Source organism: Patella vulgata, chromosome 8 (assembly GCF_932274485.2).
Source record: "Patella vulgata chromosome 8, xgPatVulg1.2, whole genome shotgun sequence".
Lineage (NCBI taxonomy): Eukaryota > Metazoa > Mollusca > Gastropoda > Patellidae > Patella > Patella vulgata.
In genome coordinates, this window is record NC_065886.2 from 41,271,254 (window position 1) to 41,288,762 (window position 17,509).

At 35.4% G+C, this 17,509-nt stretch overlaps 1 protein-coding gene across 1 annotated transcript; it reads left to right on the top strand.

The window, feature by feature from the left end:
• The first annotated feature begins 8,559 nt into the window (after positions 1–8,559).
• LOC126830399 (uncharacterized) lies at positions 8,560–14,567 on the top strand. The gene is made up of 2 exons (XM_056102892.1): positions 8,560–8,696; positions 12,976–14,567. The coding sequence occupies exons 1-2, from the start codon at positions 8,603–8,605 to the stop codon at positions 14,565–14,567; spliced, it is 1,686 nt and encodes a 561-aa protein (XP_055958867.1). The 5' UTR covers positions 8,560–8,602.
• Positions 14,568–17,509: the final 2,942 nt, after the last annotated feature.

Below are 17,509 nucleotides of genomic sequence, written 5' to 3' on the forward strand. Positions count from 1 at the left end.
TCGGACGAACCGGAGACAACCCACGAGATTGAACAGGCGACCCTACGTCTTGTAGCATAAAGCGGCTAATAGAAACCAGGCCACTTGACCCAATGACGGACGCTATGATCTACCCCCTCATTCAGATGTAGCTAAACACTAAATAATAAATTTAGTAATTAGAACACTAACAGACACATCCGGTAGAGTGGCACCCCTTTGTTTGTATGTAGGTAAAAGGTTATAAGGTCAATTAAAAGGTCTTTAATTATTTTTTTCTGGGCGAAAGTCTAACAAATTAAAGAATCTATGCCATGTACTTAGATATCAAAAGACTTGGCATTTAGATAATACTAACTGAAAGATTATCAAAATTTATCACTTTTTATAACCTGTTCTTAACAATTATTCAACTTTCACTTTATAGGTGACAACAATTAGGAGGGTTAAGTCCGGTTGAATTAAGTTCGCCACACATCTCCCAATGACACACATTGTGTGTTTATAACGACATGATTGTTGTTACATAGATGTAAATAGTAAGCCATTATTCAAATATGTCACCAACTATTTATGGCATTTGGATGTCCAAGTTGACTTTGGGTGGGGGTGACGTTATCGTGAGATTTGAGATAGTATACTATCCACTGTACCAAACATTCATTAACTTACATTAACACTCTGGCCTTGTAGAATTTTTGATCAATCATTTCTAGTTTATATTTCGACTATTTGGTATGTCGAAATAATACCCCCTGGTCAAAATTGAAACAAATACATATAGTCTACATCCGTTCTAGACACCGTTTTGTATTTCATGATCTCACTTAGTCATGGTTTTGGTGTAGTGAAACTATACATCAAGTTTCATCACTTTCCCTCAATTATAACCAAAGTTATAGTGTCCCAAACATCAAAAAATCCAATTGCTTCTATGGCTAATCACCATGTACTCTTGAACATTTTACTTCCATTATCAGCAGAGTTTTTATTGTGTTACAAGGTGTTTGCTAATCAAACTGCTTATCGGCTTTTCACCACTAAAACCTCTCAATAAATTAGAAGCAAAGTTACCGTATTCAAAAGTCTCACCCAATCAAATTACTTATTAATCTGATAATCAATCTATTTAGCCTAAGCAGAACGTGACCATGATCGAACTTAGTCAAGATATGGATCTAATTAGACTATACTGCTAGTTATCGTTCTTCAAGGTCTCACCCAGTCAAATTTGTCACAAATGTCCATTAATGATTTCGGGTCATTCACTTAAATGGCGTATATCTCTATTCTCTGGAAACTGAAATGAAACGAACACGAATATAAAAGCATATTATTGCTGTAATATGAGTGTATATTTAATGCAATTTCTAGTCAATTATTTCCGAAATCGTGTTTTTAATTTCCAATATTATGGATATTATTACGTTAGAGGTTTAGGATTTTTAATAAACATCTATATTAAGTTTGAACAGTCTAGCTCAATTAGAAGCACTATTGTTTCGCAATATTGTAACAGAGAGACAAACAGACGAACACTAGTAGTCCCCTGCATTCGCGGGAAGAGGGAGACAATAATGACTCTAAGGACCCGTCTGTCTTAAAGGACACAAACATTGTCTATAGTACCAAAAGTGACACGTGACAGATGACCCGTGATCTAATACAGTTGACATATAACCTGTTATAGTAGAATTTGATGACAGGCGATTGATAGACATCATGTCACTCACGTCTCTATATTTGTAGCTAATTGAAAGAAAATTAATTTTCTACCTCAGTGTTAAATTTGTTGAAGTCTCGATGCGCCATTTTAATCAATAGGAATCACTTACAAACTAAAATATTGTGAAAGGCGAATCTCTATTCCGAGTATCCTTCCAAAAATGAATCAATTCCTTTCAGTATTTATAAAGATATATGGAATTTCAATTTCATCGATCTATGGTGCTGGCTGTGTAATAAGTCTGCCGCCATTTTGTTACACACGGAAATTTAATGATAGGCCTGTTTTAAATTCTTCTGAATCCAAGCCGGGACAATATCTAGCGTTGTTATTTTAATTTTGTTTTCTTAATTAAATGTTAAATAATCCATTCGTCAATATTAGCGTGGATTAAGCCATGAGAAATTTGAAATTTTAGCGACAAAGGATTCGCTCTAAGCGTTAATCCCGAAAGTGACGTCTCCTCAAATTTCAAAAGTTTTCCGGTTAAAAGGGAACTTTATGGGTATGGGCGCACTGAAAAGAAACAACAAACATTTTCAAAACAATCTTTATTCCAAAATATAACCAAATAAATACTGATAATATTTTTATTTATAATATATCATATTACCATTTATTTTATGATCAGTAGTGGAATACCGCGTTTTATCAGTGAAATAAAAGTGTTATTCCACTGGCTAGTTGTTTTTACCTAAAATGATTGTAAAATCATAAAATAAATAGAACATTTGTCGTTTTGTCGTGAATAACATATTTTATTTCATCTCTAAGCAAGAAAACGTTTATATTTTCACGAATGCGTATATAAGTTTTCTTGCTTCTCGATGAAATAAAATATGTTATTCACTCTAAAACGACAAATATCCTCTATATATTCCAGATACCTACTTTTAAATAACCTTTAGTTCAGATAACCCCATATTAAATGGTTCAAAGTTCGTCTCACAATTGCTAAGAACTCTCGCAAAGTACGCATTTCTAGAGTCCGAACCGACGCCAACATTGTAAATATCTTCTGTCGCATCAAAAATATATCTTGCCAAATGATTTGAACCGAAGTGTCCCGGGTGCCTTTCCAGTTGCTCTTTTCTTGTATTCGATATAGAATTTGGTAAAGTTTAATAGCAAAGTTTCGAGCGGAGAATCTTCATTTGCTATTTTCGCTATTTGAAAAATCATCAACAATATCACGCACTGCCAATTGCTTGAGCTATATTAACAGACCGCGATGATGAAATACCAAGGACACCATTGGAAATAAATCTAGTTTTATTTTAAGCAGGTTTTTATGGGTTATCCTCAAGAGGCTGGTCATCCATGACATCATTACTTTTTCTCTCATCAAAACTTTCTCATCTTATTATCATGTAACTTTATATGATCATCTCTATTGTCATGTATGATATGCCTCTTGGAAAAAATAAATAAATAAAAATAAAAAGATGATCGCATATGAATCTTATTTGTATCCAATGAATCCCATCCTAAGCTATGACGTAAACGCGTGTTTTTAAGGTATATGTTGACCTCAAGCTGTGACTCTCATATATTTTGTTATTTTTATAACGCATAAAGTACTGGCGCACTACTGCAATGCAGATTTACGCGACTATACTAAACCAACGTCACATAAAGATGTTGGCGGTTTTTTGTATCCACAAGAAATAAACCTTACTTTTGCTTAACGTAGTTGTCTTGCGTGATTTACATACAGTATGTAAAAAAAATATAGACATTTTCTTGTATCTCTTTTTCATTCCATACACTTTAGACTTTCTTTCTAATTTATTTACAACTTTAGGTTCGCACACCCTTTCACAATATTAGCATCATCATATATCCCTGTCGCTAACCATATTAACTTCTGTATATTAACACTAAAGGGGATTGACAGTGTCAATTTTGTTATTAAATTCTAGGCCTTCTCAAAGGCGAATCTATAGGCTGTGGCGTCATTTTTGTGATTTCCAAAAGTCGTGTCTCTTTACTTCTAGCCTTAAAATCATGAATATTCAACAAAACTTGGCAGAAAATGTAAATGGGGGTGGGGAGGTTGCTATAAATATACACACAATAACTAGTCTTGCAATTACTAATTTTAGTCTTGATATATTTGACATAAATAACTCTTTGATTATTGTTACTATGTGTCATTTGCATTTTTCGCTAAGATATCAATTTCTCACGTCTTAATCTATGCCAATATGTACTAATATGCACCATTTAACTATAAGAAAGCAAAATCAAAATACCAATTGATATTGCTATAACTTTAAAATAACGCATCGAGACTTTAATTACAGCATTGAGGAAATGCATATTTTGTTAGAAATTTAAACCTTCATGTAATTCACGATTATGAATTAAAACTATTTCTTTATATTTCTACGAATAATTTCTTATGAGAGATGAATTTATATAAGCTACGGCTTAATTGTTTTCAGATCCCATAATTGAATGTTGTATCTCTATGATTTCAAACTATCGATTTATATTTTAATACATAATTTCTTACGGTAGACGGATTTATATATACGGTTGGTTCTCAGATCATATTATTATCTTCTGTGTTATAGCCTATCTATCGAATAAATAGTGCCAAGACAAAAAGTACAAATACTGCACTAATTGTTTTAGTTACGAATCAAGTTTCCATAGTTTGCCTGTATCTCTAAAACTTCTTAAGTGCAATTTAGGGAAGCTATTAGATGATATCTGTATAGTCCGTCAAACTTTTCAAAGTATCATGGTTACAGCTGGTATGTGTAGGGTTGTTTGTTTGTTTTTTATAAACTTAAGATAACGTCGTAAATACATAATTTTGAGATAGATGAAATGTCTTTAAATGAAAATTAAAACTGACAAAACAATTTGTACAATTCGTATAAATTATGAACCTTTTCATGGTAATTCACTGAAATTGAAAATACGAAATGCCACATTGCGTCACATGCATAATGGAACTGATCTGAATTATAAATACAGTGCGGAGATCTGTTCTGAATTGGTTTAGAGTATAATACAATGCAAAGATCAGAGCTGATCTTAATTGATTTAGAGTATAATACAGTACACTACAGAGATCTGATCTGAATTAGTTTCGAGTATAATACAGCGCAAAGCTCTCAGCTGATCTGAATTGATTTAGAGTATTATACAGTGCAGAGATCAGATCGGAATTAGTTTATACTAAAATACAGTGCAAAGATTTGATCTGAATGTTTATGGATTTATTTTTTCAGTAACACGGGTATCAGCGACGTACATTGTGTTATCCAATGTTGATAGCTCACGGAATAGCACCAAATCACCAATACAAACTGAGACATTGAAGAGTTGGGACAGAATAAAGTTGTACATGCCAGAAGAAACAAATGTAAAAAAAGTATCCTCACCAGGTAGTTATCCATTCATGTATCTCTACTGATAGTATATACGTCGAGGTGCATGATTTTAATAAAAGAATGAATGAATGAATGAATGTAATGCATGGGATTTAATGTCCTACGTTTCTGCACAATTCGGGTTAATGAAGACGGGCATACAGTGTGCTATGTGCAGAATGTGCATTGACAGCAATTGGATTCCAGCTGTCAACGGCTCTCCTACGTGAACGACACCGTGTACACGAGCATTGGGTCTCCATCCTACCCGGACAACTAGACGTTCTTTCTTGCCAGACCCCCGTCCTGCACCACGGATATGGGGTGACATGGTTGGAAAATCCCGGAGAACATTTAAACCAACACCCGGATAGGAGCCGGACGGGAAATAAATAAGCACCTCTCCTACCGCCACCCCCACCCTCGCCCCAGTAATGAAAAAAAACTATCCACAATTGCAAATTGTTGGGGAAGGAAAGGAGGGGGTGAGGGCGTATCGTACGGATTCGTCTCTGTTGCCTTAATTGACTAAGATTGACACTGGAGCCCGATTGAGGAAAGGGGTCCTCTCCTGGGCATTTTATATGTATTGTTGATGGAGGTAATGGACACTGTTTGCAAAGCAAGTTGTTTACGATGAAATGTCGTAGTTAAATCATATGATATAACAGGTTTATTTGGCGCTATAATACAAAGAGAAAATAAATTGTAGCCTTTATGTCATTAACAGATGTCGCCAAATAACTGTCTAATTTTTATATTGTCCTATCACTCTCTTTAAGACGATATTATTCAACGTTTTAAACGTCATGGTATCCCTTGAGTCTAATAATTATACAAAAATATGCCTTGTCTTTTAATCTTTGCATACCCAGATAACGCGATGACTAATTTCGTTTTGTTTTAAAACGTGGAGTTCGAATGTCATTTGTGCGTTTAAAATGTGTTGTTTGAATGTTATTTGTGCGTTTACAATGTGAGGTTCGGATATGTCATGGTTTCTCTGTTTGTAAGACATATGTTAAAACATGATTTTTATGAATAGGCCCTGGACGTCTACCCTAAATGATGTTTAGAGATGCAATGCATATTATATGAAGCATTGTTAATTCTGAGAAGACATATATCTGGACAATAAACGTGGATTGAATCGACAGATTAAAAACAAAATCGTGTAGCCTACAATGAGCCAATAGCAAATTTTAAAGCGAACCCAAAGACTTAACTGAATGCAAATCCAATTAGGTCTATCTAATAAAAAAAATATTTGAACATTTTGAAAAGGCAAAGATGGACCACAAAACACGGACTGAACAATGAGACAATGAAAATGAGAAAGAAAAACCGTGAACAATGGTACACCACTAAATCGAAATTTCAAAGTGAAGCCACTAACCTATCCGAATCCAATTTAGTCTCACTAAAAAATTAATAATCTGCTATGCAACTGCTATCTGGAGATAACAATACCAGTGGGGTGTCCATTTATATACGTAATTTGAATTATGTAAAAATATTTGTGACTATTGCCTTCTGTTCAATATAATTAACATAAGATAGAAATTGCGTTTATTTTTAGGGCAAGATCAATAAAAAAATGAAGGACATTTGATTTTTATCAGTTTGGCTTACATATAAAACGAACAAAAAAACCCTACTTATTGTATAACAGAAATTTATGCCCATCCTTATTTAGTAAATATACTGCACGAATATAATTAATAATGACTGACATGCTTAAGTATACTTTTATGTTTCTTAATTTTATGTTGAATGTCAGGTTAGGTCCAAACGACAAGGCGGGCCTAGAAGTAGAATACTACAGTAAATTTTTCATCCCCGATCTCCCAACCATACACGTAATAGAAAATCTTGAATATGCATGAAGTCGCTAAAGGTTGTAAACCACATAAATGCCTCATTATAAAACCTGGACATCAGAGCCAAACGTTGATGGACTTAATGTACGATCATCTGAGATTGTATCCGAATTATATGTGATCTACTCTGACAGTTATTGTAATGCAATAAGAGTTTTAATTGCAGTTTCTATGTTCCAAGGTGTAACAAAATAATTATAGACATTAATTATCCAAAAAGAAGCTAAAGATCATTTTGACGGCGCCATAAAATCAACCCAGAAGCAGAACATAATGTGGATTTATGTTGTTTTTGGAATATTTTTCGTGAAACCTGGAGAAGCTTGGATTCGTCATTGTAAGATTTTTTTTTGTCACAAGTGTTTTATTAAGCATTATTTCATTGCTAATTACTGATGGAGGTGCGTCCACCCTGCTTTCCCTAACTCTAAACACTGAGCCATCATAACCTTCTACTGTGCGGTTTCTTCTATAATTACAAATTACTAGCCAAAACAGTACAAAAAAACATCTTTAGTGATATTCGATATAAAAAATCGATATCATTTTACGGAAATGAAAAATGAAATAAACGGGCCCTACTTAATCACCTACACGAACCGACAAGAGTGTTCTTTTGTCAAAAGCGCCCAAAATATTGCAAAAGGTAACCGACTTAAGGGACAGATATGTTATAGATATGCGTATTCTAGGTATCATATTCAACATTTAGATGATTTCGTAAAAAATTATCGGAAATTACGACGGATATAGATATTTATCTAAAATCATTGAGTCACCTTTAACGGTACGACACGATAGATTGTGACTTCAAAACCAAATAAACCTCAAAAAGAAGATGTTCTAAAACATAACTCTGTCTAAAAATTCTTATAAAATTCACTCGAAGTTGAGCTAATTAATTTTATGACTATGAGAGATTATTCTGAATATATTTAGAATCTGTGTTGGTTTACATCTATTTCAAGAGACAATTTAAGCTAAGAGTTTATTTTCACATTGTTGAATGACACAATGAATAATACGTTTTAGTATTTATTTATGAAAATGTTTGTTGGCCTTCTGACATGTTAAATATTATTCTAAAAACAATGTTACATTAACTATGCATTTGCATATACATAACATGTTTTTATAACTCATATTTAAGTTTGGAAGCGGGGCTTTATGGTTAAAAAATGACAAATCCCAAGAGTATTAATGGCATTTAATGAGGCAAAGACAGAGAAAGAAAATTATGAAGGATTTTCTTAACATATGTAAACACTTCAGAATTATGTATACCAACAAATTGTCATTAGCCGTCGTCCTTTAATGTCCAGTTGTTGGTCAGTTCTTAATATCGTATGACCCCACACTGGACCAACAAAGGTTACCTGTCACCAGATTTGGTTTAGGGATAAATGAGTTGTGGCTAGTAAAACAATGTAATTATTTTTTTGGCGGCAATTAATCATTATGACTGAGACTTTAAATGGAGGACATGCGAACGAGAGGTCAGTCGACTTGTAACTTTCGTGAACATAATTTGGAAATGTTTCCCCTGCACGGAAACTCACGTGGATTATTTCTTTAACCTGTTTGATTACTTTGGACCTTATTAAGTTGTGATTGAATTTTTGTACAGGACAATGTTGAGAGTGAGTGTGTGGTGGGTATTAATATTCACGCTGTTGACGGCGGAAGCAGCAACCTGGCAAGTAGGTCAGCGACCACTGACTTTTGGTAAGCTGGTTCAGATTTCGATAAATTAATGAATTAATCAATAATAATATTTAATCATTTTTTTACGAAATGGATGCAATGGAGTCGAATCGAAAGCATGGCGATATCCCTCATACCGTGTGCCAATGGATTTTAACTGGTCATTTTGGCACTAGCATAACATATTTTTATTTATTATGGCCTTGACTAGTTTTCTGTGGGTGTTATTTTTCTAAAATAATATTTTATGACAGTGGATATATAACATTAAATCATTCACGGTTAATGGATACATTAAATTATTCACGTTTAACCACAGATTATTCCCTGACCCTCGTCAGATTTTTACATCATACTATTATGATATATGTAATAAATTTGGCGTGTGTTATGACACTACGGTCATAAAACAACTAATGTCCGGATACTAAACACGCAATGACTCGACAGCGGAGGTTAGTTAAATAATAAAATGGTAATCAAAGACGAAAATAAATCTGATATTATTTATATATTAATGGATAATTCTGATATGTTATGGTCCATTTGGTAAATTCCAATTTGTCTGAAGTGGTACTGGGCGTACCCGGGTTGGGTGTGCCTGCTTGATAGAGTGAGGGCGTCTATCCTTTTTGGACCAGGAACTGGATCCCAACTGCTACTCATCTTGTTGTTCTAGGGGCGACATGAAACGGGGCAAGCTTGTTCTTTGAACAATTGCGCATTAATTGCCAGGATTCGTTTTTAATATGACGTCACAAATTCAAAATAGCTGGGGTGACGCCACACTCAGTATATGGTACTTGTTACTATTAAATGAATGATTACATATTAACGATAGAGGTTAGTTTTTATTACTACCATCTTCAGTTCACTTAATTGAAAAACATACCTTGCAGTGTTTCAAAACAATTCTGTAGTATTTTTGTATGGCAAATGATATTTTCGGGTTTATGTATTATGGTTTACTCAGATCTAGTATATTTATTATGGATTTCGAATGTTTAATATCAGGTTTAACCGCTTTAAGTATATTGGTATAGTATATGGACGGTTGGTATAAGGTTTATTGGGGGGTGACGGTGGCTAAATGGGTAAGACGCTGGCTCGTTAGCCTGGAGGTCGGGTGTTCGATCCCTGCATTGGCCGAGAAAGTTAATCCAGATTTTCCGGCGTGGTTCCCCCTTGTCAGTGACGCAGGATGGAGGGCCTGACAAGGACAGCTATCTAGTAATTTGGATTGGACGAACAACCGAGGTCCGTGTACACATTGGTGTACCTTGACAGTTGGAATTTGATATAAGAGTAGGCCGTAGCGCCGCTGTCCGGGCAAAATTTCCCTCATAGCACACTGTATGGCGTATGACCGTCTTCATTAGTAAAGTTCGGAGCAGAACAGTAGGACGTTAAACCCCATTTCATTTCATTTTATTAGGTTTATCCACTGTAAGTATATGGTATAGTCAATTTATTATGGATATTGAAGGGTTAATATCAGGTTTATCCGCTTTAAGTATATGGTGCAGTCGATTGATTTGAGATGTTAATATTTAGGTTGAACCGCTTTACGAATACGATATGTTATATTTATGGATATCGAGAGGTTAATATCAGATTGAACCGCTTTACGTGTATGGTATAGTCGATTTATTTCTTTTCAAACGGTTAATATCAGGTTTAACTAGTTGAAGTATGTGGTATATTATATTTATTATGGATTTTGAACGGTTAGTTTCAGGTTTAGGAGCTGTATTATCGATTTTAAGACGTTAATGTTAGGTTTATCCGAATTAAGTATATGGTATATTCGATATATACATAGACAAGACATAGGGAGTCAAAGCTTCATCCTGTATTTTAGAATATGTTTTTGCCAAGAAGTGGTTTAGTGAAAAGTTCGTTCCCCTTTTTAATAAAAACTATAACCTTTGGTAGCTGTTCAGTAGAGACAACATTTATGCGGACACATATGCGTTTCCTTTCTGGGTTGGTGGATAATTTGTGGTTCGATTAGACTGATAATATTATGGTATACATTTTTTGCCTTGGAATGGTGATCTTTACGTTACAGTATGTTTATGCGTATGTTTTTGCAATGTTATAGTGAGAACCATATGCTTATAATGTCTCTAAGGTATAATAGTACACGATTCGAACATTATGGTTTGATCTGTAAAGTGTGATATTATTTATATGAACCGTATGGTTATGTCTGCCTGTTACCGTTACTATAGCACGCATCAAAGGGATATACAAATTCGTTTAACGCCTTTTGCGGTATGACAAAGCTGATCGAAAAACGTTGAAATACAGTGTTGCTAATGTCTTGTCGTGGTTTACATATCTTTTGGTTGTGCTGATCACGAAACCGGATGATCTCAACTTTACATCCTGGGGTAACTCAAGAAATCCAAGATGGCCGACATGAGGCCGGCATTGTCATGCTGAATTGTCGCATGCGTGATCTCGATCATTGGTTGTAATACAATTTATATCTCGAGAACCTGATATAAGCCTGTGTTATAGATGATATTAGTGGAATTGTTTATTGGAGACATTCAATTATCGAATGCGATACAAGATCCGGTTCTCGTTTACATTTTACATAGTCGAAATATCGTTTAATGCTTGTTAACGAGATACAACACAGCACTATCGATATATTGTATATATTCATTATTTTTTTTCATTTTGTGACACTGATACAATATCTTATTCACAAGAGATGCTGTAATATTCTATTTACCATTGCAGCCTGGCCAAGCTCACTCAAATATGGATCCTTTTTCTGTTTTCTGGTGCTCGGCCATCTAGCACACGCACGGAAACTGACTTATGAATTGCTTCAACAACGAGTTAAAACAAATTTGTCTGGTCCCAATTCATAAGTCATGTCTATCTTGAAGTCTATGATTGTGACAACTAGAAAGTTGTTCTCGGTCTGCTGGTGTAGACATCTTATCGTATTTAATCGTGAATACTTATCCTCAAACCTGCTGGATTGTTGTTTGCGGGGCGGAGGGAGGGGGGGGGGGGCGTTCTTTGTTACCAAGTTCATTTGGTTTTTAATACTTAGATAGCTTTCTTTAAAGAGCTTAAGAAAGCTCATATTGTTTCCCAATGTCATGATTGATTGTAATCGTCGAAATAAATTCAATGCACGATCAGTTTGGTGTCATAGACCTTCGGTCGGTCATTTGAGCCGTACTAGATCTAGATGAAGATTTCTAAGAGTCTTCAACATATATTAAATCGGTTTCCACCCTTAAAATGCATTATGTAAGAGCTAGATCTATCTTTATTTTGGTCAACTCTTTAGACCATTCGATGACAGAGATTTAAATGAATTAGAATGCCCGCTAGATTAAAAAAATAACGATAAAATGAATAGTTGAGACCAAGTCGTAGTTGTACAGTGCTGTTGCTACGACAATAAACAACCTAAGCTGCATCTTCCAACACCCATAACTTCACTCAGAATAGAGTCATTTGAATGAACTTTGCAATATATTTAACGGCCAGCTCTTTCTCTAATCTTCCAAAATGCATCTTTAAGTAAATGTGCACTTTTAATGATTAATGACAAATGTTGTTGGGTATGGGTGAAAAAGTAGCTTTGTGGATAAAACTAATGATTCAAATGATGATACAAGATAGTGACAACGAATCGGTAACAGATTAACCTACCAAATTTGGGTTGATGTTCTTCCGGTTCGCCATTATTGCTAACGAACGAAGTGCGGATTTATTACCTCTTCACCAAGATATTTTAATATTAAATATTTCTAACTTGATTGCGGGTATATCCTGAAAACGAGTCAAATTAACAATTTCGATAAACAGGTTGGCAAAGATCAACCAAACGTAGGTCGAAAGGTTTGGTATTCCTGTCCCATGACCGATTGAGTTCACATCATCAGACCAAATTCCTTGTTTACCTCTACATAGAATGATAGTCCCTAAACAGGTTAAAGATATACTCCCTTGTGGATAGTTAGGTCTTCTTTTCCATTCCTAAAACTTAGTTCATAAAAACACGGCTGTAACTTTTAGTATAAAAACCATAGATGGCCTAGAAAAATGTACAAAATGTACGTGGTTGTTGATACTGCAACATAATTATTTATGTCACACATCTTAAAGCAATATAACATTTTTTGTAGGGAAAGCGGTTATATACAATTATGCAGTTCAGCGAGCTTTTTGTTCTTTCCGACAAACGACAAACTAGCGTTATCAAAGGAAAGATATTTTTCTCTCTGTCACCACTCTATTTCTTATTTTAAACATATCGTTTCAGCTGCATCAAGATCACAGTCAACGGCTGTTTCGTTACAAAATGCGGGCTCAAGCGGAAATGGAAACTCACATATCCCCACTCCTAAGCGTCGACCAAACCCCTTTCTACAACGGCTACCCTCAGCGGCGGAAGAAATCAAACCAAAGGCTACCTTCCCATCAGAACCGATGTTCCCAGCCCAGCATCAGCAAGCCGCCACGGATACATTTCAAGGAACTAACACTGCTCCTTATAGTATTCAACACACACATGCAGGAACCGTACACGAGTCCCCTAATTCGGCTTACAGTCCCCTTCGAACACAGGGGCACAGACCACCAACTCAAGCCGGTCCAGTAAACCAGAATGGAATGTCACAACTCAGTGGTCCTGCACTAGCACAAGCAATATCAAAAACTATGCCAGCAATGCAAAGTCGACAACCAGGTGGCCAAGCATCGATAACATATCAGAATCAGAATCAAAATCAACAACCAATGAGTGGCAGTTCGATATTTTCATCACTCCAGCCGGGACAACTCGACCATTTGAGACAACAACCTGGACAATCCCAAGTTCATGTGCAACAGGTGCGACCAGTGAATGTCCCAGATTACCATCCTCAACAACATTATCCCCAGCAGACCCACACTCATAACCAGCCTCATCACCACCCCCATTTTACAACATCTGCTCACCAACAACCATATCTATATGACCAACCTTTACACAGTTCCAACAGATATGCGCCTATGACGTTAAATTCGCCAGCAGGTCACGTTCAAAGTCCGAATTACAATGATCCTAATTCCAAACTAGCCGATCCTTACGCCGCTCCAGATGTTGGATATGGAGCATATCCCAGTGAACAACCACCCGTGGTTAAGTCTTATCAACAGCCATATCAGGCGCAGCAAGCTCCAGCTGCATTTCAGCAACAGCCCCCTTATCAACCACCGGTGGGCCAACCTGCAACAGGTCATCATCATCCACCTGCAGATCAGCCACCTTATCAGCCGCCAGCCGGTCAACCACCAGTAGGTCAACCACATTATCAGCCACCTGCAAGCCAACCACAGTTTCAGCAACCTGCAGGTCAACCACAGTATCAGCCACCTGCAGGTCAACCACAGTATCAACCACCCGCAGGTCAACCACAGTATCAGCCACCGGTAGGTCAACCACAGTATCAGCCACCGGCAGGTCAACCACCTTATCAACAACCGCCTGTAGCTCAACCACCATATCAACAGCCAATGCGTCAACCTCAGTATCAGGCACCAGCTAGTCAAACACATTATCAAGACTATTACCAACAGCCACCACACCACCACCAACCACACGCCCAACACACCTTAGATCCTAATGCGGCTGCTCCTCCTCCAAATTACCCCTCCCCAACTCAGGCATACCCGGGTCAATACCCACCGTTGAATCAACAGCCTTACATTTCGCCAGAAGCAAATGGACCAATACCAAGAATGCCAACCGGTTATCAGTCACAACACAAACAGAATCACTACCAGATGACTACTCCTTCACCAGGCAAGTATCTAAATATGTTAACTGGGGGTCGGTTTGGATATGATTTATCTATCTTAGATTTTATTTGAAAAACACATGTCTATATGTCCATCTGCCGAACTATTAAAATATTATAAGGTAGTAGGTCCACATAGATACACCATGATATCAATTACGTATTTAGAAAGAGGCGCCAAAACTTTAAAATAGTTTTAAAATTGATCATATACAAAAAGGGAGCATGAAACTGATGACGCCATTTTCATATGTAAATGTTTGTTTCTTAATTGTTATATCATTCGTTTGGTCGTGAGAGATCTAACATGTTTTGCGTATGACATCATTATCGATTGTAGCCACATCACTGCACCTTGGAAAAACAACAAAGCATATTTGTCTTTCATTTTCATCATTCATGTTCTATTTGGACCTATTGCTTTTATCATAGCTTTTACATTTGCGAGGATATAATGTATATTAAACTATTCAGTCTTTTCATTAAATGTCATAATTTAAAGCGATGGCTTTCTAAATTTTCAGTAGGACGTTAAATCCCAGTTCATTTTCATTTTTTAATTTTGGAATAATGGTATGACAGGAAACTTTAAGAAAATTAATTGATGTATATGAATCTGCTTTGTAGTTTTTGGGTAGCTTTGAATGAATGAATGTATTTTGCGTTTTAACATTAGGCACGACTAAACTAAATTACAAGAATAGCCCGGTGTGGCGACTTGACTCGGTAATCGGTTTAGATAGTTACTTTATTTATGTTTTATTACAAACAAATGTAGAGTCTTGCGCCATTACAAAATGGCTGACCTGTGAGTCGGTATCAATGATGCGTTCCTGTTGTGTTCTGATTTGTTTTGAATGTTATTGTTGAAATAGTATATTAATGCTTTTTCTTATAATTTATGTTATATAAATATAGTACATATGTTGCTGTTCAGGTTACATTGCGATTCCATAAAAAAATGGTCCAATCTCTTTTAGGTGATAAAATCATTAGAATAATACTTTTTGTAGCGGTAATCTGGTTTCTAAAGACCCATCGTTAAATTTGAATCTTATTTATCTGCAAATCAAACTGTTCTGTCCAAAATAGCGCATGCATATATTTGAATTTGTGTTTACGCGTCACTAAAATTAATCATCTCAGTATGCTTGGACTTAGACGACGATTGTATAATTATATTTACTAGTTTTATTAGGTAATTATATTAGAAGCTAGTAGTAGGCTCAGCAATTAAAGGTGCATTATGTAAGATTTAGATGAAGAGCTGGCTGTTTTGCTATAAAAGTTCATTGTAAATGTAAAATATACTAGATAATGTAAAATGAATATGTTGAAAATTTAAATCAAATTAATTTATTCTTGGCGAAGTTATCACTGTTAGATGTTTTGAAAACTTGTGGCAAAGATTGTTTATTAACGTAGCAACGGTTCGCCATTTTTAAATTAAATCATTAAATGGCTATCGTGTATAAATCCGTTTAAATCTTCCCTATTCGATGCTCTAGAGAGTTGATTGTAGGCTTATCTAAATAATGGTTTATACAGCATTTAAAGCCAAAATAAAGACCGGCAATAGGCCGATTTAACTCTTATATAATGCATCATTAATGGTTAATGGAATCGTGATGTAAACTGAATGTAGTGCTATTAATCACCCGTGTGTATATATATATGCAAATACTTAACATTTCATAGTCTCAATAAACTCCCTTATAAGGTGTTATTTACTTATTATATATATTTCTAACATAGAATATGACCTACCCAATCCCCACCCAACATCACCTATAGAGTATTATTTACTTGGTATATTATAGAGATTGCTAACATATGGGCTACCTCTGTCTTACCCCACTCCTACCCAAACCAAGTAAAGGAATTTAACAAGCTAAAGATACAATTGGAAGTGGGAAGTGGCCATTTGTCATACCTAATAAAAAAAGGAATTATCCCTTTCATAACATAGGCTAATTCCTGCACAGGTATCCCATTAATTTAGTAATTGAACTGGTCACAATTATATAGAATAGATTACTGCTTATTATTGAGTGACGTTTCGGCTAAGCTTCTCTCGTCTAGTAATAAGCAGTAATTGTATTCCATAGAATTGTGACCTGTGTAATGATGTGGTGTTGTGATGTAGTAACAAATAATTATTTCAACAATGGCTTCTTCACTGTTCCCAAAGTTGTTCGTCTTCTATGTGCTTATGATATTAACTTCTTTGTCATTCGTTTCAAATTGGAAAATTATTTCGTATCCCGCTAAAATAGCTTGACCGTCATACATCATGATGTGGATGCCAGAAATGTTTTTCAGTAATTGGGGAGGGGGTAGTGATTGTGAGAGACAGTGTGTCTTAAATGTGTGTCTGTAAACTCACCGTAGAAAATGGCGTCATCATTTCATCAAAGATATTTTTTGAGGATCACAATATGAACATGCTTTAACATTAATTTAGCTCCCACACAGGTACATGAATATTCATTCATTATTTTTATTATTCTAATCGTTATATTTTTAGATATTTATATTTTCCTTGTTTCATCGAATAAGCGCCTTGGGACGCAATCGTCATTCGAATAAGCACACTGTTTGTGGGTACTGTGGAGCAATGTTACGCGCTTCTTTTGTAAAGGATGCTGGCAACAATGTTGAATGACATGGTGTTAAGGGGAGATTACAGAGCATGGATAACGCCCAATATCATTGTTGAAAATTGCCAATTTTTTCCAATTTATCAAATAGCATTTATTCGATCTAGCATGGTAGCTACTGTTGTGTCGTATATTGCTTTTTCTGGACCTAGACTGTTTTAGTCGGACCCGATAAAGAATAATGGTAGTCTGAATATAAATATACCTAATGGCTAGATATATAGAGGATATTTGTCGTTTTAGAGTGAATAACATATTTTATTTCATCGAGAAGCAAGAAAACTTATATTTTCACGAATGCGTAGCATGAGTGAAAATATAAACGTTTTCTTGCTTCGAGATGAAATAAAATATG